The 26,884-nt window shown below is 52.2% G+C and overlaps 3 protein-coding genes across 9 annotated transcripts in view; 2 read left to right on the forward strand and 1 right to left on the reverse strand.

Annotated features, from left to right (window-relative positions):
- Positions 1-26,884, forward strand: part of LOC110467579 (DNA repair protein RAD51 homolog 1) — a 346,458-nt gene that overhangs the window by 294,261 nt on the left and 25,313 nt on the right. The gene's annotated exons all lie outside the window — the stretch shown is intronic.
- LOC110481260 (NACHT, LRR and PYD domains-containing protein 3) lies at positions 693-9,837 on the reverse strand. The gene is made up of 9 exons (XM_085582371.1): positions 9,756-9,837; positions 8,747-8,920; positions 5,420-5,584; positions 3,025-4,714; positions 2,373-2,501; positions 1,954-2,124; positions 1,569-1,742; positions 1,274-1,444; positions 693-1,108 (listed from the first exon to the last, which is right to left on the reverse strand). The coding sequence occupies exons 1-9, from the start codon at positions 9,835-9,837 to the stop codon at positions 907-909; spliced, it is 2,958 nt and encodes a 985-aa protein (XP_085438497.1). The 3' UTR covers positions 693-906.
- CEND1 (cell cycle exit and neuronal differentiation 1) lies at positions 8,169-25,876 on the forward strand. 7 transcript variants are annotated; one of them, XM_085581409.1, is made up of 3 exons: positions 9,728-9,778; positions 15,146-15,218; positions 17,713-25,876. In XM_085581409.1, the coding sequence occupies exon 3, from the start codon at positions 17,880-17,882 to the stop codon at positions 18,270-18,272; it is 393 nt and encodes a 130-aa protein (XP_085437535.1). In that variant the 5' UTR covers positions 9,728-9,778; positions 15,146-15,218; positions 17,713-17,879; the 3' UTR covers positions 18,273-25,876. The 7 variants fall into 7 exon arrangements, with proteins under 7 accessions (XP_021405447.2, XP_021405449.2, XP_021405448.2 ...); XM_021549772.3 differs by lacking the exons at positions 9,728-9,778; positions 15,146-15,218 and adding an exon at positions 8,169-8,326; XM_021549774.4 differs by lacking the exons at positions 9,728-9,778; positions 15,146-15,218 and adding an exon at positions 8,323-8,461.

A 26,884-nucleotide genomic window follows, 5' to 3' on the forward strand; every position in this document is an offset into this window, starting at 1 on the left:
CATCTCTGAGGAAGTGGCACAGCAGAAGGGGATCTGTGTCCTCCCCACAGGTGAGAGGGCTCACAGGTGCCCTTTGCCTCTGCAGAGCCACTCCAGGGCACGGTTTGGCTGTGGGGGCAGGCAGGGCCCCAGCACAGATCCATGGGTGCTGTGCTCAGACCCCCGGTGGGGTCTGTCCGGGGGGACATGGAACTGCCTGCCCCCTCAGGCACCTTTCCGTGCTGTCCCCAAGGTGGGATCTGCTCCCCTCCATGTCCCCCAGGAACAACAACAGACTTCTCAGCTCAGAGCCCTGGGAACACGGACTATGATGATGTCGGCTGCAGCGCCCCGGGGACACTGCCATGAGGATGTCCTGGCCATGCCACAGCCCTGGGGACACGTGTGTGGCAGTGCGGTGGGGCCCTGTCCCCAGGGAGGTCTGGCGCTGCCCATGGAAGTCATCCCTCGCTGTCCAGCGCTGCAGGAAAGCAGCTCCTGTGTAGGGATTTCCTTTGAATTCAGTGTAAATTTCCATTTTTCCTATTAAAAGCCAAACTGGTCAGAAACTCACTCCCGGTCCTGGAAGCTCATTCTGGGGCTGGCACTTCCATCCCATGTACGCCTTTCGTTGGCGATGTGAGGCAGGAACTGGAGCCAGAAACACATCCCTGGGGATGGTGGGCTGAGGGGGGAGAGCACATGAGCATTGCTGGGATTGTCTGCAGGGCCTTTATTTATCACTGCCAAATGCACAGAAGTGTTGCCAGCAACAGCAAGGGGAAAAGGGAGAGGGCAGGACCCGGAGCCCATCCCGCAGAGGGAACAGGATCTCCTCCCTGTGCCCCGCGGGTGGGGAGGGCTCAGACTCACTCTCAGCGCCGAGAGCTGGGCTGGGAAGGGCTCTGGTTGTTGGAAGGACTTTTCCTAAAGGAGGGGAGGTCTCCTGAAGGAGGGGAGCGCCTTCCTGCCCCCCGGCAGCAGCCCGCGGTGGCAGGGCAGCCGGGCCATGGCCCCTGGCTGCGGCACGTCGTGCTCCAGGAGGCTCCCGATCTTCAGGGCGGGCTGCAGAGCCCGGAGGGCGTCCAGGTCCTGCAGCAGGGCCTGGCTGAAGCCGTCCGTGCTCAGCCTGGGCGTGGAGGAGGCAGGAGAAGGGGAGAAGGTGCTGGAGCTTGTTGGGAGGGATGTGCTGACCCACTCCGGACGCCGCTGCGGCCCTGCCTGTCCCGCAGCCTCGGCTGCCCGGCTCAGGAATGCCGGGCACGGAAGGGAAGGTGGCAGGGCCCTCACTCACCCCAGGCTCCTCAGCGGGCAGGCGGGATGCCGGAGCTGCTGGCAGAGCTGCAGGACGCCGTGGGCTCCCAGCTCGTTGTCACTCAGGTCCAGGCAGGTGAGACGGGGCCCCTGCAGCAGCCGCGCAGCCAGGGCTTGGCAGGAGGCGCCCGACAGCCGGCAGCTGCCCAGCCTGTGGGAGCGAGGGAAACAGGGAAGGAGGGTTTTGGCCTCGGCTCGCTCGGCTGCTCCAGGTGGGAAGGAGAAAGCTCTGGATAGGTAGGAAGTAGCATTGGCCCATCCTGCAGCCTCTTTACCGCAATGTCTGTAGTGGGCAGGCGCAGTGCTGGAGCCCCTCACAGAGCAGCTCCACGCCGGTGTCGCGCAGGTCCTCGCTGAAGGACAAATCCAGCTCCTCCAGGCAGGTGTTAGTACCCAGCACAGCAGCGAGGTCCTCACAGCTGGCACTGGTGATGCGGGAATACCGCAGCCTGATGGGAACCCCCGGGAAAACCCTCAGAGACTCCTGAGTGCCTTCACTGCCATCCCACCATGGTGACAGTCTCCACCCTTGTGCCACAACCTTGGCGCTCCTTGCCTTGGAAATGTGGGACAGAGGCACGATGCCACCCCAGGGGACCCTTTGGCATGCCTCCCGAGCTCTCAGGTCTTAGATGCCTGGGAGATTCTGGAGGTGCTCACCGCAGGATGCGCAGGCGGCTGCCCGGAGTCCGCAGCCCCTCACAGAGGAGGCGCACGCCACTGTCACCCAGAGAGCTGTCAGCCACCTCCAGGTGGGCCAGTCCCGGGTTCTCCGCCAGCAGCGCTGCCAGCTCCGCACAGCAGCTCTCAGACAGCCGGCACCACTGCAGCCTGTGGGAGAGCACGGAGAATGGGGGTCAACACACCTCACCTGTCCTGGCTGCTCACCTGCCCACCAAACCTGAGGGACAACACCCCCCCTCAGGTACAGAGGGTCTGACCTCTTACTGGCTGCTTGCCATTGTGCCTGGAGAGCAGCAGGGCAGCACCAATCCTCTCGCCCCCTGCGCTGTGGTTCAGGTGTGCCCACCCGCACCCCGGATCCCAGCCCCGGTTTGGGCTCTATGTGTGTCTCTCACCGGAGCACCTGCAGGGCGCTGTCCCGGTGCCGCAGAGCCCGGCAGAGCAGGTGGATGGGGCAGGGCATCTCCTCTCGCCGCCGCACGACGAGGGCACCGGGATGTCCTCCGCCTCCTGAGACTCCAGAGCTGCAGGGTGACAGAGCCGCAGGGCACGCGCAGCTCTCAGTGGTGCTGGCAGCTCCCGGTTCTGACACCAGCACACAACCCCCCCACCCCGAGCAGAGCCTCCAGCTCCTCTGGAGGGACCTTTGTGGCTTTGGAGGTGGGAAGGACCTTGAGCATTGCTGCTGGAGCCACCGGGGGAGATATAAGGTAAGTCATGGGGTGCACTTAACATTCCAGCACCAGGGATCTCCCTTTGTGAGGGAGAAGGGTGACACGGGAAGCCAGAGTGACAGCTGGGCACAGGCGGGCCTGGCTAGGTCGAGCCAAGAACTCCACCACCACCAATCCCACAGTGGGCAGCGGATGGAGGAGCACATGTGTTCCTTATTCTCCCCAGGAATAAGTAAATTCTCCACTGAGGAGCCAAACATCCAGGGAAAGGCCAAGCTGGTGTTCGGTGGGGAGGAGATGAATCATCCTTTGGGGCAGAGAAAGAAATCTTTTGCAGCTCTGGGTCATTAAAGCAAAGAGGAGAAGGACTTACCAAGGCACTGATGCATCCAGCTCTGCCTCAGGATCCTGCCAGTGGAAGAAGCATCCCTGGAGAGTGATGGAGCCCAGCCCAGCCCAGTGTTGGATGCAGAAGTAAAGAGCCATCTGGTCGTACAGGGTCAGCTTGGTGTCGTGCAAGTCCAGGTCAGTGAAGTGACCCAATGCACTTTGTGCAAAGCTCTTCTCGTTCATCTCAAACAAGAAGTGGAAAGTGTCCATCTCTGAAATCTTCAGTGCTTGGCTAGGGTGGGAGAGGCCTCTGTGCCTCCCCTGAAGCCACTCCAGCAGCTCTTCCCTGGCTCGTGGTGAAATTCTGCACCCAAAGGTCTTGTCCATGTACTCCATGGATTTCTGGCTGACCAGACCAAAGAGGAATTGCACTATTACATTCAAATCCTTTCTGGACTTGTAGCTTTCTAACAATTTATTTACATCCTTCTCAAGCTTCCCCGAGCTGCTGACTGTTTCCCCATCATCCTCCAGAACATAAAACAGTGCTGCAAAAAACTCCTGGAGGTGCAGGTGGGTGAAGGCATAGACATTCCCATTGTCTTCTCCTTTTCTTGGGATCCTTTCATTGAGGAAGTAGGGGAGAAGACCTGGCTGGTCCAAGCCATAGTCCTTGATTTCCTTCTCCTCAAAGAGCACCTTGTGCTTCCAGATACCCTCAGCAGCCAAGGAGCAAAGCTGGAGTAGGAACTGCTGGAGGACCTGTGGGTTGTCCCTGCCCCTGTGCTTCAGTAACTGGGAGAGGTAGAACACTGTCATCCCTGTGGTGGCTTTGGAGCACTCAAGGAGGTTTTTCTTCCCACAAAGCTCTTGTTCAAGGATGGTGCAGATGGTCCAGCTCATGATAGGGATGACACACAAGCTATAGAGGATCTCGTTGCCTCTGACAAACCTGAAGGCCACATCTGCTTTGCTGGGGTTCTCAAAATATCGGTGGAAATACTCCTTCCTCCTGGCTGCTGAAAATCCCTGTATCTCCATGTAATACTCACCCTTCAGGCACTGCCTCAGGCTTCCAAGTGCCGTTGGCCTCATGGTGATGAGCAAAGAGGCTTTGGGGAGCACAGTCTTTTTCAATAAGCTCATGAGGGTGAGCTCCAGTGGCTTCACTTCCCTAGGATCAGAGCTCAGCTCAGCTTCGGGCTGAACCAAGGAAAAGCCCAGGGCCTCGAAACCATCAAAAATGAACAGGATCTTCTTCTGGTCATCCAGGATCTTGCCAGTTGCCATTTGCATATCAGGACAGCATTGTGAAACCAGGTCTGCCACGCTGGCTTCCATGGGAAGGGCGATGGCTTTGCAGTCAATGCAGAAGACAAAGTCAAACTGTGTGTGGAGTGTCCCTTCTCCCCACTCCACCATCACCTTCCTGACCATCATTGTCTTCCCCATCCCTGGGGCTCCCACCAGCACCACGACCTGCGGGGTTTGCCCGTCTCCGCCGGGTTCAAACAGCGCGGTGGTGGCGGCGGCTCCTCCGCTGCCGGCGCTGGCACATCCCTGGCTGGTTCCCACGGCTCCATCCTTGGCTCCGTGCTTGCTCCAAGGCTCCCTGGTGATGGTCAGCGGGGTGAAGCGGCTGTGGAAGGACGGGCTCTCCCTGGGACAGGCACCCAGCTCCCTGTCCTGGCGGGACTCCCAGCCCATGTGCTCTCTGCTGTCCCACCTGTGCTCTGTGCCGAGAGGAGCAGGGTCAGTCCCCAGCCCAGACATTCCCCACCAGCCCACCTGTGCTTCCAGCACACCAGCAGCTGCTTATTTCAATGCTCAGTTCTTTCCTAAGACTGGCTGGGGCACTAGGGACACAATTTGTGAGGATTTGGGGACTCTGGTAGGTTGGGCATTCTCCTTCCAGGTCCTGATCTTGATCTATCAACCCTTGTTTTATCATCCTCATCCACCTGGGAGCAAATGCAACTGCCTGGGGCTGCCTGCAGCTTCTGACTCAGGGGACATAGGGGCTGTCAGCTTCCAGGGGACAAAGGCACTGTCCTTGGGCTCCTGAGCACAGATCTCCGGAGAGATATCCTTAATCCCCACCCCAGGAGGAAAGAATATGCCAAGCTGGCTGCCAGAGCACTGGGTGAGCTTTAAGGTCACTTCCAATTCAAACCATTCTGTGATTTTAAACAATGCATTTATCGAGGAATTACAAGCCCATGTCATTCACAGCAAGGATGAGCTGCCTGGACAGAGCTGGTGACCCTGACCCCAGAACAACTTCAACAAGGAGTGCCCAGGACTGAACTCAAGCCCATGCCAGCTGGTGGGGAGGCTTCAGGTGAGGCTGCTCAGCAGTCCAGGCTATTAATAGTATCCCAGGGGGAGCAGGGCTTGGATTTTCACTGCAAGGACTTCCTGCTGCCAGGGAAACCCACCTTGGCTGCTGCAGCAAGTCATTCCACTGTGAGAAATGTCCTTCATCCTGCTGTCCCGGGAGTTTGAGGTACGGACAGACGGTGCTGCCTGAAGGGCCACAGGGTTTTGCTGCTGCGTGGCCTTTTCCCCCCCTCTCCAGCCGTGGGTGGGTTGTAACTGGAGCTCTAGGGAGGAAGAGAGGCTCCTTTAGGATCTTTGGATGCTCAGGGATGAAAGGGGTGTGACCTGTGCTGTGACCTGCTCTCCTGGTTTGCCTGCTCCAGTTTATGAACAGGGTACCTCTGTCTGGATTAGGAGGGGGTGACCCTCTTGCTGACTTTATTTTCTGTGAATGATGATTTTCTTTCCATTATGGAAAAAAAAAAGCTTCAGGATGATGTGTTTAGTAAAGCAGCCTGTGAAGGATACTGGAGAAGGGGGAAAGGATGTCTTAAGGCACATTGGGAGTTTAAGGACTCCTTATGGACTTCTTATTTCCCTGCTCAGAGCCAGACATCACACTGTCCCTCCTGCTTACAGGATGTCAAATAATTCTGGTGACAACTGTTTATCTCTAAAGGAAATCGTGAGCGTGTCAGGGGAGATTTAGACTGAATATTGGGGAAGATTTCTTCACTGAAAGGGTTGTCCAGTCCTGGTACAGCTGCCCAGGGCAGTGGTGGGGTCCCCATCCCGGGAGGGATTTAAAAGCCATGTGGATGTGGCACTTGGGGAGTGGGATAGTAATGGCCTTAGGCAGTGCTGGGGAATGTTTGATCCTGATAACCTCAGAGGGTTCCAACAATTCCATGAGTCTATGTTCATTCCCATGGATGCTGCTGCCACCAACATTCCCCTGTGGGTTTTGCAGGCAGGAGCTCCCCAGGAGCCAGGGCTGTCCTTATCCCTGCTAACTCCTCCTGGGAGGTGCTGTGAGCTGAGGGGGAGGGGGCAATTCCAGCAGCACCGTTTCTAAAGGTTTCCCACTCCTTCTGACCTTGAAAAAGCCATTTTCACCTTGCTGTGTCTCAGCCAGGGTTGCTGCTTGCTGTGCCTGCACTGTGTTAGGGGGGATGTGACTCTGCCACGGGGAGATGGGGGAAGTGTATTGTTTTTACAGCTTTTCCTTCGCTTCCCTTTTCCTACCTCAGTAAAAAAAAAAAGTTTACATTCAGAATTTAAATATAACATGAATCCCGGTCCAAGGCATGTGAGAGCATCACGTGGGGCTGTTTATCTCCTAAGGCAGAGGCAGAGTGTGTGAACATAAGGAAACCACTGCCAGAACCCCTCATCCAGGCTCTGGGGACAAGACCCTGAGGTTTCCACTTGCAGGAGGCTCCCTCCCTCCTCCTGCCACCTTGAGGATATTCCTGCCTGATACAGAAATAGCAAAGAGATTTCACTAGGGAAGTGGTAGCTTGGGAGTGTCACCTGCATTAAACTGTGGATTTCCACCAGCTTTGCAGGAATTCAGCCCCTCTGCTGCTGTCATTAGATCAGCAGATCTGGGAGGCGTTAGGAAGGGGAAGCAGCTGTTTGGAGCCATGGAAAGGTCCTGGCTGTGCCTGGCACAAGTCTCTGAAAGAGCAGGGAGTGCTGGCACTGCTGGGACCAGACAGGGAACAGAGGGAACATCAGCATCAGCCACAGCTAATCCTGTCTGTGCCAGCCTGTCTGAGCCAAGCTGGCTCCTGGAGCCAAGCATTATAGAAGAAATAACCTTGCTCATCCCTGCCTCGAGAGGCTGTGGGTAGATACATCCCAAAGCAGCCCCTGGAAGCACAGCATGTTCTGGGAGATTTGGGTTCTTGCCTCCAGCCCCTCACTCTGCAGCTCTCTTCAAACACAGGCAGGATTTTTCTTTGCAGTGGGATTTAAACAACCTGTGTATTTTTTTAGACATGACATGCACCTGGCTGGGCACTGGTGGGTGGTTGGTGGGTCCTGAGTAGCTGATGGAGGCAGATGGGCAAGTAGCACACAGCCCGATTTGTTCTGAAATAAGGGCTAAAAGAGCTCCAGATAATCCCAGAACCTGCTGAGGTTTGGGATACAGCAGGAAGTGACACAGGGATGGGAATTTGAATGGGAACCTGTACCTGGTTGGAGGGGTGAGGCTGTAACAGAGAGGGCTCTTTGCTTTTAGCTGATGAGGAGGAGGAAGAGGATGAGGAAGAGGTGGGTGTGTCTGGCAGTGCCTGGCTGGCTGACAGCACTCTGCAGTGGGACTGGGCTGTGTGCCCAGCTCTGGTCTGGGAAAGGGTGTCAAACAAGGAGCAGTCTGGGGAGAAGGGAAGCAGAGCTGGCACAGAACTACCCCAAGGTGCAGTATTTCAGTGTCCTCTCTGCACTGTGCAGAGCTTCTCCTTGGCAAGTCAGTTTTATATTCCTTAACTCACTGCCAGGGACTGTCTCAGTTGGAAATGCCTTATCCTGATGGGGGGAAGCTCATACTCCTGTTGCCTGTGGTCTACACAGAGGCATCCCAATTTTCAGGCTGGCCTGCTCCAGGTATTTTTCCCCGTGTGTCCTCCCCACTTCGTTGCTGTGTTTCAAGTAATTGCTGCAAATCCAGGCAGGATTTGGAGGACAAACAAATGGAGCAGCAGAGGGGTCAGCGCTGCAGGGACAACCCTGAACTGCTGAGCCAGCTCAGCCCCAAAAGACAGAGGATGTGGAGATGCAGCTGGGCTGCCTTTACCACCCTGCGGCCCCCCCTTGGCATCCTGCCCCTCCAGATCCCAGCCCTTCCCTTTGGATTGGAGCGCCCTCTCCCCCCCTCCCTGCTCTCCATCTTCATGCAGTCTGCAGAGGTGCATTGTGGGAAACTCCCAAGTTTCCCCCCCCTCTCTGCCTGCCTCCCTCCCTCCTCTCTGCGCAAGAGCCAGCTCCCAAGGTGTGACTCGTCCGGCCGGAGGACAGAGGTAAGGGATGCCGCTGGGATATGGGGCGCGGGATGGAAGGGCCGGGGATCCCGGCTCCGGGACGTGCGGATGTCCTGCGCAGGGTGACAAAGAGAAATGCAGACGGGGAGCGTGGAGAAACGCGACCTGCCCAAGGTGAGTGTGCACCTCCTGCAGCCGCCCGGGATGCAGGCCGGGGGCTGCCACACCGGCTGCCTCTGGAGCCGGCACCCCACAGCTTTCCCCGTAAGAGGCAGAAAGTGCCTTTTGGACCCCAGACAAGGAGCACGGTGAGGATGGCCGGCCCCGAGGGGCTCCCTGCCCGTCCCAGCTCCCATGTTTTGCTCCCTGAAGGTCAGGCAGCCACGGAAAATGTTTCTGCTAATGCACGGGTGCCTCCTGCCCGCTTCCTGCCCGCAGCTTCCTGCTGCCTGCACGTACCTGCAGCCTCCGCCGCCTTTGCGGGCTGTGCCGCCCAGCCCGAGCGGAGCCTTTCCGCCCGATCCGAGCCGGGCCGGGCCAAGGAGAGCCCCTGGATGCCGCAGCAGCGCTCCGGAGGCAGGAGGGCGCCGGGCACGGGGAAGCGGAGCCGGCCATGTGCCGGAAACAGGGCTGCTGGGAGGGAGGAGGGGAAGCAGCATCCCGGGCTAAGCCCCTCCAGCCTTGGCAGCAGAGCTGCTGCGCCTCCCTGGAAGGTTTTGAGCGGTTTTCCAGCTGCTTTCCCTCTCCCATCTGTATGGACGGTGGGATTTCTTTGCCTTTTGCTCTGCCTGGATGGATTGAATGACTCTTATTTAATTCTGTCGGTCCTGAGGCAGGAGGGAAGCAGGAACAGCCGGCAGCTTGGTTTAGTCTTCACCTTTTCCCAGGAAAGGAGGTTTTGTTGGGCACGGAGAGTTTGATATCAATTAGGGGGTGTATCCTTTGATTTGACCCTGGGCTTGTGCTAGAGAGGAGCTCACAAAGGGAAATCTGCCCCCAAAAAAACCCAACAGAGAGAAAAATGGCAGAAGCAATAGTGCCTGTTTTAAGGGAGAATATTGCAGTGAAGGAGCGGGAGAGGGGTGGATACCAGACCAGGCCTCCTGAGTCACGGTGGGGGCTTCCAGGGAGGGAAAGCTTTGGGAATGTCTCAGGCTCTTCAGTCTGATGTCCCTGCTCTCTGCGCATCCATGTGCATCCCTGTGATGTGTTCTGGCAGGGACCTGTTGATTTGATCCTGCTTACTTCTCTGTCCCTCTGGTGGCTTCTGGGAAGGTGCAAAGGGGAAAAGAAGAGGATTTAAAAAATTGAATAGAGGTCAGGCTGGCAGAACTTGGGCATTGGGACAAGAGGAGGAAACCTCCCAGCCGCAGTCCCGTTTTCCTGGGTGGGGCTTGGGCAGGATGCCGTCAGGAGAGGGAGGATGGACTATGCCGGATTAAGCTCCCTGCTTCGTTTCAGGACTGACCTCCAAAAGTCTGACCTTCACAGGTTTGACCTTCAGTGTTTTCCATCCGTCCTTTCTCAGCCACGGTGCCCAACACCAACATCTAACCCTGTGATATTGTGGTGGGGTGGGGGAAGAAATCCCAATTCTCCCCTAAAAGTGCATTTTCATCCCACTGCATCCGTCCCCTCCCCTGGCAGGCTGCTGGGATGTGGGGCTGGAGAACACCCTGGCGCATCATCCCCATCCTGGATCAGGTGTTGGGGCTGGCAGACGGGGCGGAGGGGGGGATGGAGCTCCCTGAGCAGGGATTTCCATGCTCAAGGAGATTTGGCCATCCTTTCCCAGATGCTTTCCAGCTTTTTGCTGGGAAGGAGAGTGCCCTGGTGTTGCTGCACAAGGTAAAGGATGGGTTTTACCCCAGAGTGTGGGAGCCTCCCTGGAAGGGCTCTGCCTTGTGTGGAATTGGCCCCTTGTCTGCCTGCAGTGGCTTCTTAGATTTCAGCTGCAGAGCAACAGTTTTCAGGCTGATGTCTGCAAATCCAGGGGCTGCCAGGTTCCAGACCCAGCTCTGCATGTGAGGAATTGCTTCCAGAATCTTTCTGCTGGCCCCAGCTGAGCCACAAAGGGGGTGATGCTGCATCAGGCAGAAGGGATGGATTTAGGATGCCCATAAAGTGGGGAGGGAAGTTGAATTTGCTGCTGCTTCCTGCAGTGGTTGGGGCTATTTCACTGTGTCACATATATCTCTCATCTATTTTTGCTTGTGGTTATTGAATTTGGGATACAGGACTGGGAGGAAGACACCTTAATAGCAAAATCTGTGAGAAAGGGAGTCAGCCTTCTGAAGCTGGGGACTGGCTCATGGTTACTTGGGGAGCAGCACCTAAATTTGGAAGGATCTGCCCTCTTCCCAAAGACTTTTCCCAAGTGCTAGCAGACCCGGGGTAAGGAGCAGGGCTTTGTGGTGGGAAGGAATGAGTGTTCACCATTTTACAAGAGTCAGAGAATGTTTGCTGGCCTTGTCACATTATCCCTGAGCTGGCACCGTGGATCGAGAGCTGAGCAGGGAACCAAGACAAGCCCCACGGCCCCAGCCAGGGTGTTGCTGGAATTGAATTTTGGGCTCTGGGAGGGCTGTAAAAACATTATAAAGAAATCAACTGAGTGTGTCTGCAAAAGTCAAAACATGAGGAGTTGCCCAGGGTAGGGTTCAGGATGTACCCAGTTCCTGTGAGGTGTCACACTGATGGGTTAAGGCTCCAGGATTCCTGTTGCTGCAGTGTCTCCAAAAGTGTTCCCCATTATTGCTCCAGTGCTTTGATCCAGTGTCCTGACAAATAGCTGCCATGGAAAAAAAAGAAGTCATCCTGGTTTAGGAGCCTTTCCTTTGTGCCCTGAATTTCTGTCTCGGACTGAGTGATGCCCAGCCCTGCCAGGGAGAGGCTCAAGATCTAACACCTCGTGGTTTTTGAACGGTAAAAGCTACAGTTTTCCTCTGCTACAAAAAAAAGGAACTATTGAGAGGAAAAGAGAAATCAATTTTGTGTCTGACGGGGGTTCAAACCCAAGATTAAAGTGAGATTAGCACAGCGAATTGAGGTGCTCTGAACTCTGCTTTAGAGGCTTGGGGGACTTTGTTGAGACCCTGCGGAGCCAGGCTTTGCAGCAGGGTATTTCCAACCCAGCCTCAGCAATGTATTTCCAGGTTCTGTTGAATTCTAGAAATGATTTTGCTGTAAGATGTGTCTGGGAGTGCAAACTGTATGGGGGAGGCTGGTGGCACTTGAGGGGCCTTGCTAGGTGTGACTTCTCTTGCTGACAGCAGGCCAGGACTGTGCCAGCTGTGACTCAGTGCCCACCCCTAGGGAGTCAGTCGGAGCACGTGGCTGCAGACAAAATCTTTTCTCTCCCACGACTGCTTGGCAGTGCCTGGTTTTTGCTGTGCATGTGGCTGTGTACAAACAGGGTGTCTTACCAGGGTAGGTTGGAGCATTGTTTTGGGTTAAACCCCTCCAAAAATGCACAGGTTGAGCCCCTGGCAGGAGTGTGGTGTGTCTGCAATGCTGCCTCCATCTCTGAGATAATAAAATGTCTGCCACGTCCATCCCAGGAGCTCTTTGGGGACAGGATGTGTGTGGCTTGCAGAGGTGACACTCAGCTCAGAGCTTGTCATCTGCAGAGGTTGTGGTGTAGAAAAAGACCATATATGTCCTGCTCCTGGGCTCTTTCTGGTGGGGAGGCTGAAGTGCTGTGTCACCTCTGTGGGCAGCATGGCTGGGCAGGCTCCGGAGAGAACACTGGCAACGGTGTCACACCTCTGTGCAGCTAGTGGCCCAGGGTCTGCATTCCAGAGCCCTTCCCTTTGCAAATGGAGGGCAAAGCTGCCTTTGCTGGGCTACAGGAACCCATCCTGTTCCCACACCTCACCTTGGTGCCAGGTACAATGCAATCTCTGAGTGTGGATGCCTTGCCAAGCCTGTAGAGAGGGGATGTGGCTTGGTGTCGCTGGGAATGAGAAGGGGGGTCCTGGCCATACTCTGGGGGCTGTGGGGGTGGCAGGTACAGATTTCTGGTCACTGCCAGCACCAGCTGGATGAGTGAGGAGCATGCTGGGGTTCAGAGCAGCTGCAGGAATTGCCGCAGCCATGGAGCAGAGGCTTGGCTGGCAGATCTCCCCCCGTGGCAGCGATTTGAGGCTGCTGCCACTGCTAAACTACTTCCAGCATCTGACACCCTCCATAACAAGATTCAAAGGGCTTGTTTGAGAGAGAAATGTTTAATCCAGGGGTGGGGGGAGGGATATGGGGAGTAACAAACAACAGATTGGGAAAAGGATTCATAAATATCTCATCAGAGTGAAGTGGGTCACCAGTGTTTGCTGTGACTTGGTGCTGCTGTCTCTGAGGGCTGGATTTGGGAGGGCTGGGAAGCACAGCAGGCTCCTGTACAGTCTGTCCCTGGTTGTGCAGCACCGAGGCCGTTCAGAAGCATCTGTGACAAGTGACTCTGCTGGCGTGGGGTTTGCGTTGCGTTGTGTCACGTTTGCCGTGCATTGCGTCAGGAGCTGGGGGCTGAAATAGCCTGGAAGGGAGCTAAAAATCCTCCTTGGGGAGCTGCTCATGGCAGCTGAGAGAACACAAGCTCCTTATGTAAAGCTGCCTTAATATTTATGGTAATATCAGAGGCGGTGCATTACCTCACCCATCTTTGCTGCCCTTCTTGGGCATGGGGAAAGGCTTAGTCACTACTCTGCCGACCTTCACCTGGGTGCTTGCTTGGCATCTACCTGCCTTTAATTCATTTATTCCCCCAGCAGCTGGGAAAAAGGGAGAAATGCTGCTTTTCCCCATTGGGAATGGGGGGTTGAAGCACCGGGAATGCTGCTCAGTTGCAGGAGGGGACTGGACACAAATCCCTCCAGGCCTGACAGATTACTCTATGTGTGACAGAGGGGACAGTCCCAAAGGACAGGGTGGTTCAAGCTGCATTCCTTAGGGATTAGACGAGAAGGTGGAGGAGAGTGGGATGGTGAGAGTGCTGGGAAATGAGCTCCCTCTGCTGCACCAGAGCCACCTTTGGTGCTGGCTGGTGTTTCCTTAGGGAGAGCAGGGGTCTGTCTGTCCTGTGCATGAGGGGATGAGTGCCTTTCTTCCAGACAGGCAGGAGTGACAAAGAAGGGAAGAGTAGATTAGGGGATGAGGGGGAGGGTTTGAAGATAAAGTGTTTTGTGTCATCTCTGGCTTTTTCTGCACAGCATTGCTCCTGGTCAGATATGGTCAGTAGCTATTTTCAAGATGTATGTTTCCAACTGGAGGACACTTGGAGTCTAGGGATGGACCTTTGTTTCAGGATAAATCCTGATGCACAGCCCCACCATGTTGTTAAATCCTTCCTTGCTGCCAGTTCAGTGTGGCAGTCAAGGACCTGATGGAAATGCCTTGTTTTTCATGGCAGAGGAAAAAACCCTGTGGATGAGCTTCCCACTGCACCCCAGACCCTGGAGCAGCTCCTCCATCTTGCAAAGTGCCTGACTTTTCCTTCCAAATGGAAGCAGTAGGGGAGGACAAGAGGATTTGGAGATGGGATGGGGCTGGTGTCTGCAGAGGGAAGGGGCCATCCTGATGGAGCTGTGCTGTGTCACAGATTTGGAGATGGGATAGGGCTGGTGTCTGCAGAGGGAAGGGGCCATCCTGATGGAGCTGTGCTGTGGCAGAGCTTAGCAATGACTCATCCGCTGCGCTCGGTGCAGGATTGATGCAGCTTTCATCTGTGCAAAGAGGAGACAGATGAATAGATGTGTTTGGTGATTTGCTGGGATTTGAGGCAGGAAAAGTGCCCTTCAGGGAGCAAGGGAAGCTGTTCCTCTGCTGGCCTGTTGCTCTGGCGGAGGGCAGCTTGTTGCGCTGGGTGAATCCGACTGCACTGACCTTGAGAGCATCCCAGGGGAGCTGTGGCGTTTGTGTGCCAATCTTTGCAGCAGCAGCAGCAATTTGGAAGGCTTTCCTTTTCCTCCTTTATCATCCCTGGTTTTATTATGCCAGCTCCCTCTTCCCAGCCTGGGAAAGAGCTGGTTAGTTGCTGGCAATGAGAACCTTCCAGAAAGGGCACTGATTGTTAAACAGAAATAGCATGGAGCGGGGAAAAGGGAGAGAATGAAGCCTGTCTCCCACAAAATCTTACTCCCAATTGCTGCTGCCTGTGTGTGTAGGAGGCAGAGAGGGAGCTGGAAGGGGGAGGAATGGGTAGACAGGCAGAGACAGCAGCTGACAAGAGAAAAGGGAGGAATAAAAAGATGTGAGGAGCTATAAAGAAGAAAGCAAAGGTAGGAAAATGTGTCATTAGAGAAAAACTTGGTGTGATGGAATGAGGGAAGAGGAAGAGACAAAGGAATGGAGGGAACCCTTATATGCAGGCTTAATTTTTTGAAGTGAGGAAAGCACCTCTTTCTTCAGTCTGGAGGAGACGGAGGTGCTTAAAGATGAGCCCATGGCCATACCCTTGGAAGTACAGGATGGAGAGGAGAGATGATTCCCAAGGTAGGGAGCTAGGAGCTCACAGAAGTGGGCTAAGTACTGGGATGGAAGAGGATGTGCTGCTAAGGGTACCCAGGAGCCAGGCCAGAGGGTCTGGCGAGGTGCTGGGTGATCCTGTGGCTACTTGCAGTGATGGAAAACCAGAGACAAAAGCCCTTTTGTGTGGGCACTTAAGAACTGCCGACATTGATTTTTGGCTTAGTTTGGTTTCTACATCTTTTAAAACCTTTTCTAAGCTGCATGATGGGTTTGTGTTGCTTTTAGTGGAAATGCACTTAGAATCAGGAAATTCTGTTTGTGGCAATGCAGGGCATGGTGGCAGGACAAAGCTCCTGGCTCCATGGCTCCAAGCAAAACCAGCTTTCATGCCCCCAGGAATCTGGATCAGTGAGATGGATGAACCTTGAGGTGCCTGGGCTGTGCAGGGTCCCCATTTCTCAGCAAAAAGGTGAGTTTGCCCCCTCTGATTTACCTCACGATCTCCATAGGCTGCACATGGGGAAGGAGCAGAAGTTTAATGCTTGGTCCATGTGCTGTAACCATGCGAATGTCAGTGTGTGAGTGGCCCAGTTAATTGATATCAAAACAACAAAGAAGGTAAGTTAATATTTATGCCATGATTAATCTGACTCTCCCTGCTTTAACCTCTAAGCCCACTTCAGCTGTGGGCTCTATTTACTATTTCTTTGTGTCTCATTGTACCAGATTAAAAAAAAAAAAAAAAAGGATAAACTGGTCCCAAACCAGAGGAGCAGAGTCCTGGAAGGGACTGTGTGCAGCCTCAGCTCTGGATTTATGTAGGACTTGTGCTGACAGAGTAGTATGGATACTCTTTGGAAAAGATGAGGCAGGTGATACCTACAGAAGTATTACAGAATGAGCACTGAGAGGAAAATATTCTTGCACTTGGCCAGGCCCTTGTTTCCCTCCCACGCCCTAAGCCACAGTGAGGCCCAAAGCTGGGTGAGTATCCGGGGTGGTGTTTGTGTGGTACAGGATGCCCACTTATCTGATACATGCTCAGCAAGCCGTGAGAGAGGCACAGTTTGGGCTTTCCAAAAGAGTTTAGTATCCCAAACTAGGGAATACAAGCAATGCCCAGCCGCAGTCAATGAGAAATACGGGATTTTAAAGTCACCCAGCCTAGTGCAGTGTGAGGAGCTGGGCTGGAAGTCCTTGTGGGTCCCTTCCAACTTAGGGTATTCTGTGAGAGTTGTGGAATTCCATGATTTTGGTGCTGCAGTTCCCACAGTCTGCTCCAGCTGACTGGCACTGGAGCAGCTGGTGTCCACCAAGCAATGGCTGGCAGGGGAGAGCAGAGGAGGGAGGTGTTTCCATCTTGGGAACTAAGGTGTTGCTCAGCTTTGCTCTAGTCCCAAACGTGGCATTTCTGTGAGATTTCCTCCATTCCTGCCTAAATAGAGATGAAAGCCACATGTTTATCAGCTTCTTTCCCAGAAGAATCAGCAGCACACATCATTGCTGCAGTCCTGGGACTTCATTCCTGTCATTAGAGGAGTGATCTGCCCTCTGAGCTGCTGTGGAAGGAACCTTTGCTGGCTGAGGTTTTTGAGGAGCCTCTTCAGCTCTCAATCCAGACAATGAGCTCTGATTTCACTTAGCAGGCAGAAAGCTCCTGGCAGCCCTGAAGGTCAGCAGGGAGCCAGCAATGCTGGCGGCTCAGATCTGATGCTGCCTCCTGGTTACTCTTTATTTCCCAAGCTCAGAGCTGATGTGGTGCTGAACTGCCAGAGCCTGCTGGCAAAATGCCCAATGCATTGTCCTCTTCTCCCATCACATGGAAGTGCAGCCACAGGAGCTCCATCCTCAGCTCACCCAGCCCTGCCAGGTTTGTGGGGTGAGGCTGTTGTGGTTGTTTTACTTCCCCTCAAAGCCCACTTTGTCCCTTTGCTGAATTCCCGTGGTACAGCTGTGCTGTTCACCACTTCCACCTGTTGCCTGGGGAAGATAGACCCAGCTGATCACCAGCATCCTGTTTGGCTCCATGGGCAAGTCCAGCAAACCCTGAGAGGAGATGACAGGACTGAGACATCTCTATCACCAGGAGATCCAGCTCTGCAGTAAATCTGAGCAGTCATTTCTCTGTTTTGCACCAGCCTGAGGATCTGGCACTTTGTTTTGCTGTTGCTCTACCAAAATGCTAGTAGAAATAATCTTTTTATCTCTGATACCTGTAAGAACTGAGGAAGTAATTCTGGTTTCCTGCAGTACCCATCTGGAGGGAGAGTATCACACAGGATCTCATATTAACTGCTTCTAAAATGGATCTCTGGATAGTGCTGCCAAAGGAAGCCTGGAGGGTGAGACAGGCAGGGAGGATCTATCCATCTGCTTTCCCATGGAACAAAGTGTTCTCTCCTTACCCAGAAGGAATTGAAAGGGTGAGCAAAGGCAAAGTAAGGTTTATTTGGTTGGATGGTTGGATGTGAGTTTGTCATTGCTGGCAAATGGCTTCACACACACAGTACAGGATGGACTTGGACTAGGGATGCCCAGAAGTGGCAGTCATAGATGACAGTCAGTCCAACTTGTTTGATGTTCCTGTTTGATATTAGGGAAAAAATCCTTCCCTGTGAGGGTGCTGAGGCCCTGGCACACATTGACCAGAGAAGCTGTGGCTGTCCCATCCCTGGAAATGTCAAAGGCCAGGCTGTATAGGGCTTGGAGCCCTCTGGTCCAGTGGAAGGTGACATGATCAAGGTGAGTTTTAAGGTCCCTTCCAACCCAGGCCATTCTCTGCTTCTGTGATTGTTACAGGCACAGAGCCTGTAGTAAATGCTTTGAATTGAGATCACAATTCTGAAAGAAGGAGCCAACAGCTTTCCAGTTCCTTTCTGTCCTCCTCCGTCACCTCCAGGCAGAGAAATGCTGGCTTGCTCTGCCCTGTCACTCACCTCTCCTTGTTCTGCTTCCCTCTCCAGGTGCTGTACCATGTCCAGGTAGGACACTGCCAGCGTAACAGGCGTCCCAAGACAACCGCTCCCAGGCCTTGAGCTCGGGTGGCTCCTCTGCTTCCTGCAGCAGCCAGGCAAGGGAGAAGAGCTGGGATAGCCCCACGTATCCAGTCGCTGCCCTCTGCACCCCTAGGATGGATTCCAAAGGCAACGTCCGAAGTGGAAACAAACCTGACGCCAAGGCCACCAGCTCCGGGAAGCCAGAAAAACCCAACCCTGCGCCTGCCACCAATGCAGACAAGAAGGAGGCCCCCAAAGAGCAGCCTGCTCCTGCCACGGCCACCAAGAAGGCAGGCGGGGACGCCGCCATCGCCAACAACCACAGCAACCTGAAACCCAGCCCTGCCGCCACGGAGACGCAGGAGGCCAGCGGCCAGTCCCCTGACTCTGACCACAAGGGAAACAGCTCTGAGGAGTCACCAGGCAGCTTCTTCGACAACATGAAGCCCTTGATCATCGTCGGAGGAGTGGCGGTGGCCGCGCTGGCTGTGATTGTGGGAGTGGCATTCCTAGCCCGGAAAAAATGAAGACCGAGACGGGGTGGGGATGAGAAACCCAGCCCAGCTGTACAGCTCCTTTTGAGACAAATGCATGCAGAGAAATTCTATACATAGCTATATATATAGAGAGCGAGCTAGATAGGTCAACAACAAACACCAACTGCAACTCCAGGGTCTTGTTCAAGACAACTGTGCCAGTCTGACCCGCTGTGGGTAACTCCATGCACTCAGTGTGTTCTTTCATGTAATATATCTTGGCTTATACCGCTGTGTATAGATTACAGCTTCTCCTGATCTGTGTAAATGACGGTGTCCCCTCCCCTCCCCTGCTGTCCTCCCTGGGAGACGCCCCCCCTCCCCCGCCCCTTGCAGTCCCGTTTTCAAGTCCAAAGTGTTCTACGTCCCATTTGGAGTCCCAATTTGTGTTTTGGTTTCTGTTTGGTTCTGTTTTAACTTGGGCTGTGGTAAAGAAGATGGAAGGGGAGCGCTAAGGCCTGGCTTTCCTGTCATGCTGGGCTGGGGGTGTTTTCTCAGCCCCCCCTGGGACAAGGGAAGCACAGGGGCAGTGGCTGGGAAGAGGCAGCTCCCTGACCCAACAGCCATCCCTAGTCGGTGTCTGTGTATCTGCCCCTCATCATCCCACCTTGGAACACCTGCCTGGGAAGTGCTCCGGAGGAACCAGGGCGGCTGCGGTGTGGCAGAGCCAAGTGTGAGCCTGGGATGTCACATCAGGTCACTCTTCTGGCTGAGCTGCCAGTGGGACAGTGACCAGAGGGGCTGTGCTGTGGCCCAGAGAAGTCCCATTGCAGCCTTCAGGATCCCAGGGCTCGCCAGGGTCAAGTGGGCAGCATTTGGAATAGAGAGACTTTGTTTTGGATCTAGTATTTCCTAAAGTTAGGCTGGGCTTTGCAGGGTGCTGTGGGCTCAGTCCAAGCTCCCTCGAGGTTGGCTGGACTATGTGAGTGCATTTTTTTGGGATTTGGATAAGGATTTCACTGGATTTTTTTTCCCCACTGAAGCCTGTGGTCTCTCAGCACATGGGAAGACAGGAAAAGGGGGAGACATGAGCTGGTGTTAGGGGCAGAGAGGACCTGGGGCCCCATGAGAGTAACACTGACCTACCTGCTTTATGCCAGAGAAATCCCTTTCAAGGGCACTGGAGTCTGTCCTGGGTGGATTTCTTACCTCCCTCTTGTGACAGTAGTAGTAGGGATTTGTAACTCATGCCACACTTTGGAAATGGAAACAATTCCCAGCCCTTGGGAGCAGCCTGACTTCATGGGTGAGTACCTTGGCTCTAAAGCCACACTTTGTGAGGGGGAGGAGAGAGGGTGTTTAGTGCTTTGGCCGATGCTCAGCACTAAACAGTGAGAGGCGAGGAGTTCTGCCTCTGAAAACTTCCATTAGGGTTTTCTTGGCTGCTGCAAAACAGCCAAGTTATAAAAACCCCTTACATTTTGGGTTTAAGTTGGGTCAGAGATTAGATGAGGTCCAATGGGAACTTGGCAGCAGCCACAGGGGCTGTGACAGTGGGGTGAGTTCTGTTACAGAGCCCATTGTGCACCTTTAACTGGGATGGATGGATGGATGGATGGATGGATGGATGGATGGATGGATGGAGGAATTCAGGGGCTGCAGGGACAGAGGGAGGTGTGCATTCCTCAGGTGCTGCCTGTGCAGTGTCTGCCCCTGGCACAGTCCCTGGACGGGCCAGTGAGGAGGTATAACCTGACCTGGCAATTCTTCTCTTAGCTTGTGCCTGTCTTATTTACCTCCAAATCTGACCTGCTGAATGCACATGGTCTTGGAATGCACGGCTGCTCCTATGGTGAACTCAGAAACTATTCCCAAAGATGTATGGCCTCTGGGAATATCAATCACTGTGTCCTGGTGCAGCTGGAAGTTAATGCCTCCACCTTTGCCAGCACAAAGACAGGAGCAGGCATGGTGGGCTCACAGGAGTTTTGGGAAGCAGGGCTACAGCTCCAGGTGAGATCCTGGTAGCCTAAAACACTCTTGGCATGAGCTGTGGATGTGTTCCCAGCAGCAGTGTGTCACAGCCTGGGGAAAGGTTAAGCAGAAAGATCCTCCTGTCCCCTCAGAAGTGCAACTTTGCAGGGGAATTTTAACAGGGAGTTTTGCTTACATTGCTCAGAGGAAAGGGAAATCGCCCCCTCCTACTCTGGTTCATGTTTTGCCAAATAGGGTAATGATTTTCAGACAGCGAGTTCAGTATTCAAGAGATGTTTCTACCTTTCCTGCCCCCTCCCTCCCTCTCAGCTCTGGCCTAGGATTGTTTTTAGAAGTGTGTGACATTAGGCACAGCATCTATCTATTCTGCCCTGACCAGCGTAGATAGATTGGTGAGGGAAGTGAAGCACCTGCTCCACTTGAGTCTCCAGTTTTTCTAAAATGTTTTTATTTTCTTGTCTTCACCTTTGACAACAGAAGAGGGAAAAAACAGTTCCCAGCTAATGGCCTTAACCTTTTCTCCATCTCTGAGCCCCGCCTGCCCTTAGAGCACTCGGATGCAAGGCCACCAATTTCATCCAGAAGCACCACAGAGGTGGTGATGGGGCTGCAGCTCCTCATCAGGGCATGTTGCTCATTAGAGCCCTCCCAGCTCGGCAAACCTGGTATGTTCTGTTTGTAAGGGGCTTTTGAACAAGGTCTTTCCTGTTCCCAAGGGATTTTCCACTTCCTGTGATCACTTAAGAGTCTGCTGTCGAGGTTCAGCTCCCGGAACCCACCTCTTTGGCAGTTTGGTTTGGAAAAAACCCGTCTGTGTCTGTGTGTGTGTGCCTTGAAGCACATCTTATGTGTGTGTGTGTGTGTACAAACCTTCGTGTTGCATTGCTGCAGTCTGGGAGGGGGAGAGAGTCCAAGCTGGAGATGCCCCTTCCTTCCTTCCCTGCATTCACATTAAGTGTCCATGATGTCTTTTCTGTGCCATTCCCACTATGCCATGCAGCTCCTCAATTCCTTTTTGGTCCTGGTTTCTCCTCAGTGCAAGGAATGTCTGGCTGATGAAGTGCTGAGTGTGTGGTGTGCTTGGAGCCCTGAGCCCCTGCTCCCCAGTCATGTGGGCTCTTTGCTTTAAAATGAGGCACTTTTAGACTATCCTGGACTGTGCTCTAGCGCTTTTCCAAGTGTGGGTCTAGTGTTGAAGTGGGCAGATCCAGCGTAGATGCCCCAGCGCGCCGCAGCCCTGACTTGCAAACAGCTCCTGTCCTGCCTTACCGTGCCAGGCTGTGCAGTGCTTTCCTTCTGAGCCAAAAATGTCCAGCGAGCACCAGGCCAAGGGAGCAATCCCCCTCTCTCAGCCTCAGATCTGTCGAAGCAGAAGGCTTTAATGACTGACCTCGCTGTGCTAAATAAATAGTTGTCTTTTCTCGTACTGAGCACACGCCGTTATTTGCTTGATGTCCTTCTTTGTGTGGTTTTTGTGGTATGAAGTCCTTCCAGTGACATCTCCATGGGGACAGTGAATTAACATTTAAAACTAATCAGAGTCTGTGCTTGGGGTTTGAAGAGATCTAGATTGCTAGTTTACTTTTTTATCAAGTTGATAAATTAAATATTGGCAAAACTGGTTTCAGACCTTTCTGCTTATCACCAAAACTCTCGACTGAATCACTGCACCCAATCTCAATCTCTTTTTAGGGAATCATAAATTTTAGTTGAATATAAAGATGTCATTTTGCTGTCTTGGACAACTCAGTAGAAGGTTTTTGCTGCTTCTATTTTAAGAGAGATGAAATGGATTATGCTTCTGCTTCCTCTTCCTACTGATTTAATACCCTGTAGATAAGTCCTGTTATTCCTAACAGTGCTGCAGTGGGATGAAAACAAATCTGGCAGCCGGGGAATTATGCAGCAGCATTTTTGGGAGGGTAAGAATGGATTCCTGTTTGCCTGTGGCTCACTTAAAACACTCAACAGTCACTTGGCCTGAAGCATTTCTTAGGGGGCTGGATGATAAATTAAGCATCCATTTGTGTCTCTGATGGTCTAGAGTTTGAAGGTTGAGCCATAGAATACTGAAAACAAGGGGAATTTTTCCATTGGCTTCACCATGCTCCAGCCTTTGAGTTCTTGTTGGCACCAGGGATATGATCACAGGTCATCATAAAATCATCTCAATTACACATTTGTTTTTCAATTGATACAAATGTTCCTTAGGCTCAGCGTAAGGGAAGTCTGTTCTCTGAGGCAGCCCTGCTTATGCTGGTATCAGGATTTGTGTATGAACAACAGCAGTGTAACCAAAAACTCCTGGAGCTGGTGAGAGATGATTTATGCCTTAAAATATTCCCTACTTTTCTTGGAAATGTTACTGGTGTTTAGAATTCAGCGGCCTTCTAACTATTCTTAGAATTGGTTGAAAATAACAGTGCTGAAGATTAGAGAGGAAAATTATTCTTCAAGAAATAAACCAAAAAAGGAAGGCAATGAAAAAATATGTTTGAAAGGTGAAATTCTTGGAATTTCAATCAGCTCCATGGAAAGCTTCGAGTCAGTGAAGATTCTGAGAGGGTACAAGGAACAGAGCAGAGAAGTGGAGAGAAAAAGCACTATTTAATTATCTTAATAGCTTTGGTAAGGACATCCTAACTTTTATATCCTCTTCCCCCCTTTTTTCTTCCTCAGAAAAAGGCAAAAATGATGAGCTCTGGTGCCATGCAAATTAACCTCTGCTAATTGCCTTTCCAGATGAATTCCTGCTGGCTCTGTGCAATGTTAAAGGGTTAGAAAAATACCTGAAGTTTTCTATAACCAACCTTGCATGATTCAGGGGAATTGCCAGGGCATCAGGAGGGGCTGTATTCTCTTTTCACGTTGTGACAAGGACTGCAAAAGCAGCCTGCTTGCACTTCCATCCTCCTGGTCTAGCCTTCATGCTGGAGCAGGAATGCTGATTCCCTTCCCAGGCCTTGCAGCCTCACATCCCATTCATGAGCTGGCTGCAGTTCTGCTGCACAGGTCGGGCACTTCCTGCCACAAAGAGGAACTGACTTTGATCTGGAACATAACAGTTCTGTATTCCAATAAATTCTCCCTGTTGGACATTGGAATTGGGAATATTTCCTGCTATTTACACTGGAGGTATTTGGTCCTTTACTCTTTTGGAGAGAAATCTGCTGATGCTGAGGATTTGTTGGCACATTTTGGGTCTTATGAGTGACACTTAGCTGACAGCTCCAAAAAGCCTTGGAGCCTGTGCCCCCATCCAGCAACCCTCAGGGGGTTTAATCCACTGAATAAGGTGGATTTATGATTACTTCTTCCTCTTCTTTTTGAGACCATCAGTCCAGCCCTTTAACCTGCTTTCCTTTTAAATTCCCTAATTCCTGGGATGTCGGTTCACACCAGGTCTTCAGCTGCTACAAACTGTGGCATTCAATTGGTTTCTGATCTGATCATTGCTTGTTATTTCCTCCTTCTTTGGCCACTGCACTGTATTCCCTTTTCTTTCCCTGCTTTCTTCCTGAGCAGCTCTGCAGATGTGGCCTCTCCATAGCCCAAAGCTGGGGAAGATTTTGGGTTGTCTAAGGCAGGTGTTAGGTGGGTCCCCCAAAAATACAGGCAGTGCTGGGCCCCCAGACTGTATCACATCAGAGAATGTGTGGAGCTTTGATCTACCCTCACCTTTGAGGGTCTAAGTCTGCAAGAGGCTGAGTGCTTGTCTGCCACAGGATTTGTAATGGATGAAAAATCCCCAGGAAGGTCCCTTCTTGTCCTTCCCTGTCAGTCAGGTGTAAGGTGTTCTGGCTGCTTGAGAGGGGCTGACATGGTGTGAGCACAGACTGTACTTGGCTGCAGCCAGAGCTCCCTCAGCCCTCTGGAGCACCAAAAACAGAGGGAAAAAAGAAGTTTTGAAGTTGAGGACATGTACTTCTGCTGGCCTGGAAGGATCAGCTGTTGTGTCAGGGGTGAGGGTGCAGGAAGTGCAAGGATTGTCTCATTTCAATGAGCTGATCAGGTGTCACTCGGTGATAGGGAACTGTGGGACGTCCAGGCCTCTAAAATTCACATTTAATTTGATTGACCATAATAGGCCTCAAAATCCTGTGAGAGATCAGAGCCTTTGGCTTTCCAAATTCATGAGTTTGGATCTACCTTGTGCTATAGCTTTGCTGCCTCCTCTGGATAGTATGTGCTCTGATATGCAGTGCTCTGGACTCGTGCCCTCTTTGATGCTCTTCAAATTAAATAGATTTTTTTTTTTTTTTTGCTGGAAAGCATAACATGGGTTAAACAGGCTTTGGACTGGCTGTTCTCATTTCTCTTCTGGTTGTTCCCAGCTTGCAATTCTCAAAGAGTTCCATCACTTTTCCATTTCCCAGCTTCAGTACAGCATCCCAAGCATGAATGTGCAGGTTCTTTCTGTCTGTGTGATGATGCTGCAGCACCAAAGGTCCCACCAGGACAAGAGGAATCTTAAATCACCTTTCCATCAGTCATGTCCTGCATCATATCCCTGGTTCTGCCATGGCTGCTTCAAGCAGCCAAGCTTCTGGGGCAAGTTGATAAGAACAAGGGTGCCACACAATTTTGTTTGGTTAAAAACCAACCAACCAACCAACATGGGAATAATTTGGCTTTACTGAGTTTTGAGCAGCCCTTCATAACCCTGGTGCCTTTTCCCAGGACTGTTTCAACTGAAGCCTTTAAAAGTTGCAGTTTCACCTCCCCAGGAAACCAACTCTCTTCCAGTGGTAGGTGCAGGCTGGCTATCAGTTTGTGGAGGAACTAAAATTTTAGGAAGGGAACTTGAAGGTCAGATTACAGGGGATTTTTATTTTGTTTTTGGTTTGTTTGGATTCTGTTACTTCTCCAAGGACTGATCCAAAACCCTCGGAAGTCAGACTGAAACGCCTGCTGTTCCTTTGGAAGCCTCAGGCACCTTTCCAATGATGTCGGTGGGTTTTGAGTCAGCTCCTGGGTGTGTTTTCCAAACGATAGGAATTTTCCAAGTGACACCTTGATTTCTTCCCTGTACAACCAGACCTGCTTGTCACTTACACACCTGTGTTTAACATACAGGTTTGGGGTTTTTTTTTGCTCTCAGAAACAATATGCTGCTAGACACATTTCCTGGAGGGAAATGGACACCTACCTACACACAAAGCTATCCAGCTAATTTATACCTTGTTGAATTTATAATCTTGTCTATGCTTCTATGGACACTTTGTATGGGCTGCAGCTCAAATCCTAAAATAGTCAAGAATTTTTTCCTTTCCCATATAGTATTCTATTTACTTTGACTTTGAAAACAAAAAAAGCGTATAAATGCAATAATGCAGGTAGACTAGAAATACTAGATTGAAAATTTAAAGTAGTTTAGCTTGTCCCATTGTGACTGACAGTGTTGTATGACACCCAACGCTGTACCCTGACATTTTCCAGGCTTTCTCCGTAGCTGAATCTAGTATTAGCTTTGGAAACCCATTGTGTGAGTGGTGGGTGGATGGGTTGGAATCGTGTGCTCTCTACACACTGTATGTTACTCACATCACAAGCTGTATGGCCACTCCATATGCTGTGAAACTGTAAATGATTCCCAAATACACCTGTAACTCTTACCAGGATTGTGAGAAATAAACTATATATAGATATATATACACACACATAGAGAGATTGTATAATTCCTCCTCCCGTGAGCATCTTCGTGTACCTGGGGCTGTGAGTGGAACCTGCTGTGCCCCCTCTGGACGTTGTCTGGAGAAAGCTGTGGCTGCCCCATCCCTGGACATGTCCAAGGCCAGGGTGGACGGTGCTTGGAGCAACCTGGGATAGTGGAAGGTGTCCCTGCCCATGGCAAGGGGTGGAACAAGGTGAGCTTTAAGTCCCCTTCCAACCCAACCCATTCTATGATTCCTGGATTCTATGTCCGTGTTTCCCAAAGGCTCAATGTTTTCTAGGTGATCCCACTGAGAACTGTGAGAAAAGGCAATTCTTGCCCCAAATAAACTCCAGCCTGCCCAGGGAAAGCAGGCAGAGGATGATTATTGTCATTCCCAGATAGGAACTAAATTGAATTGTAGATTTACCCACAGACATGGGAAACATTTGTGATCCCAGAGATTCCCTGTCCTTCAGGCTGGTCTCCAGCCTATTGTTTGCTGTGACCTTTCTCCTGCCATATCTCTCCTGCTGATTTTCTGGTTTTGTTTCTAAGATGGCCTGGGAATACCTCCCAGACAAACCATCCCCTGAGCACTGGGTGATGCCTGTGGGGTCCCTGTGCACGGATTCCCTCCAGGCTCTCGGAGGGGAGGAGGGTTTTGGCAGCATGTGTCACCGCACAGGGTTGATGTTATATTACACCAGCTCCAATCAGGGTCCCGACAGAAGCCTGCAGGCTTTCAAAAATTAATTTCCTAAGAACTGGGCAGAAAAATCCTGTAAATTCCACAGGGTCAGGAAAAAGGGCATCCTTCAGCTGCAACAGTGTAATCATCTGAGGGTTTTGCTGCAGAAACACAGCTGGGGACTCGAGTTTTAGTTTGTCTTGACAGGATCAGGAGATCAAATAAGTTCTTATTTTCTGAGTGGGAATGCTGGAGTTGAGAGGCTGGGATGGGATGGATGGGGACCTGACTCTCCCACTGGCCCCAGTCAGGGTGTGTGGAATT

Source organism: Lonchura striata, chromosome 5 (genome assembly GCF_050655825.1).
Source record: "Lonchura striata isolate lonStrDom1 chromosome 5, ASM5065582v1, whole genome shotgun sequence".
NCBI classification, from domain to species: Eukaryota; Metazoa; Chordata; class Aves; order Passeriformes; family Estrildidae; genus Lonchura; species Lonchura striata.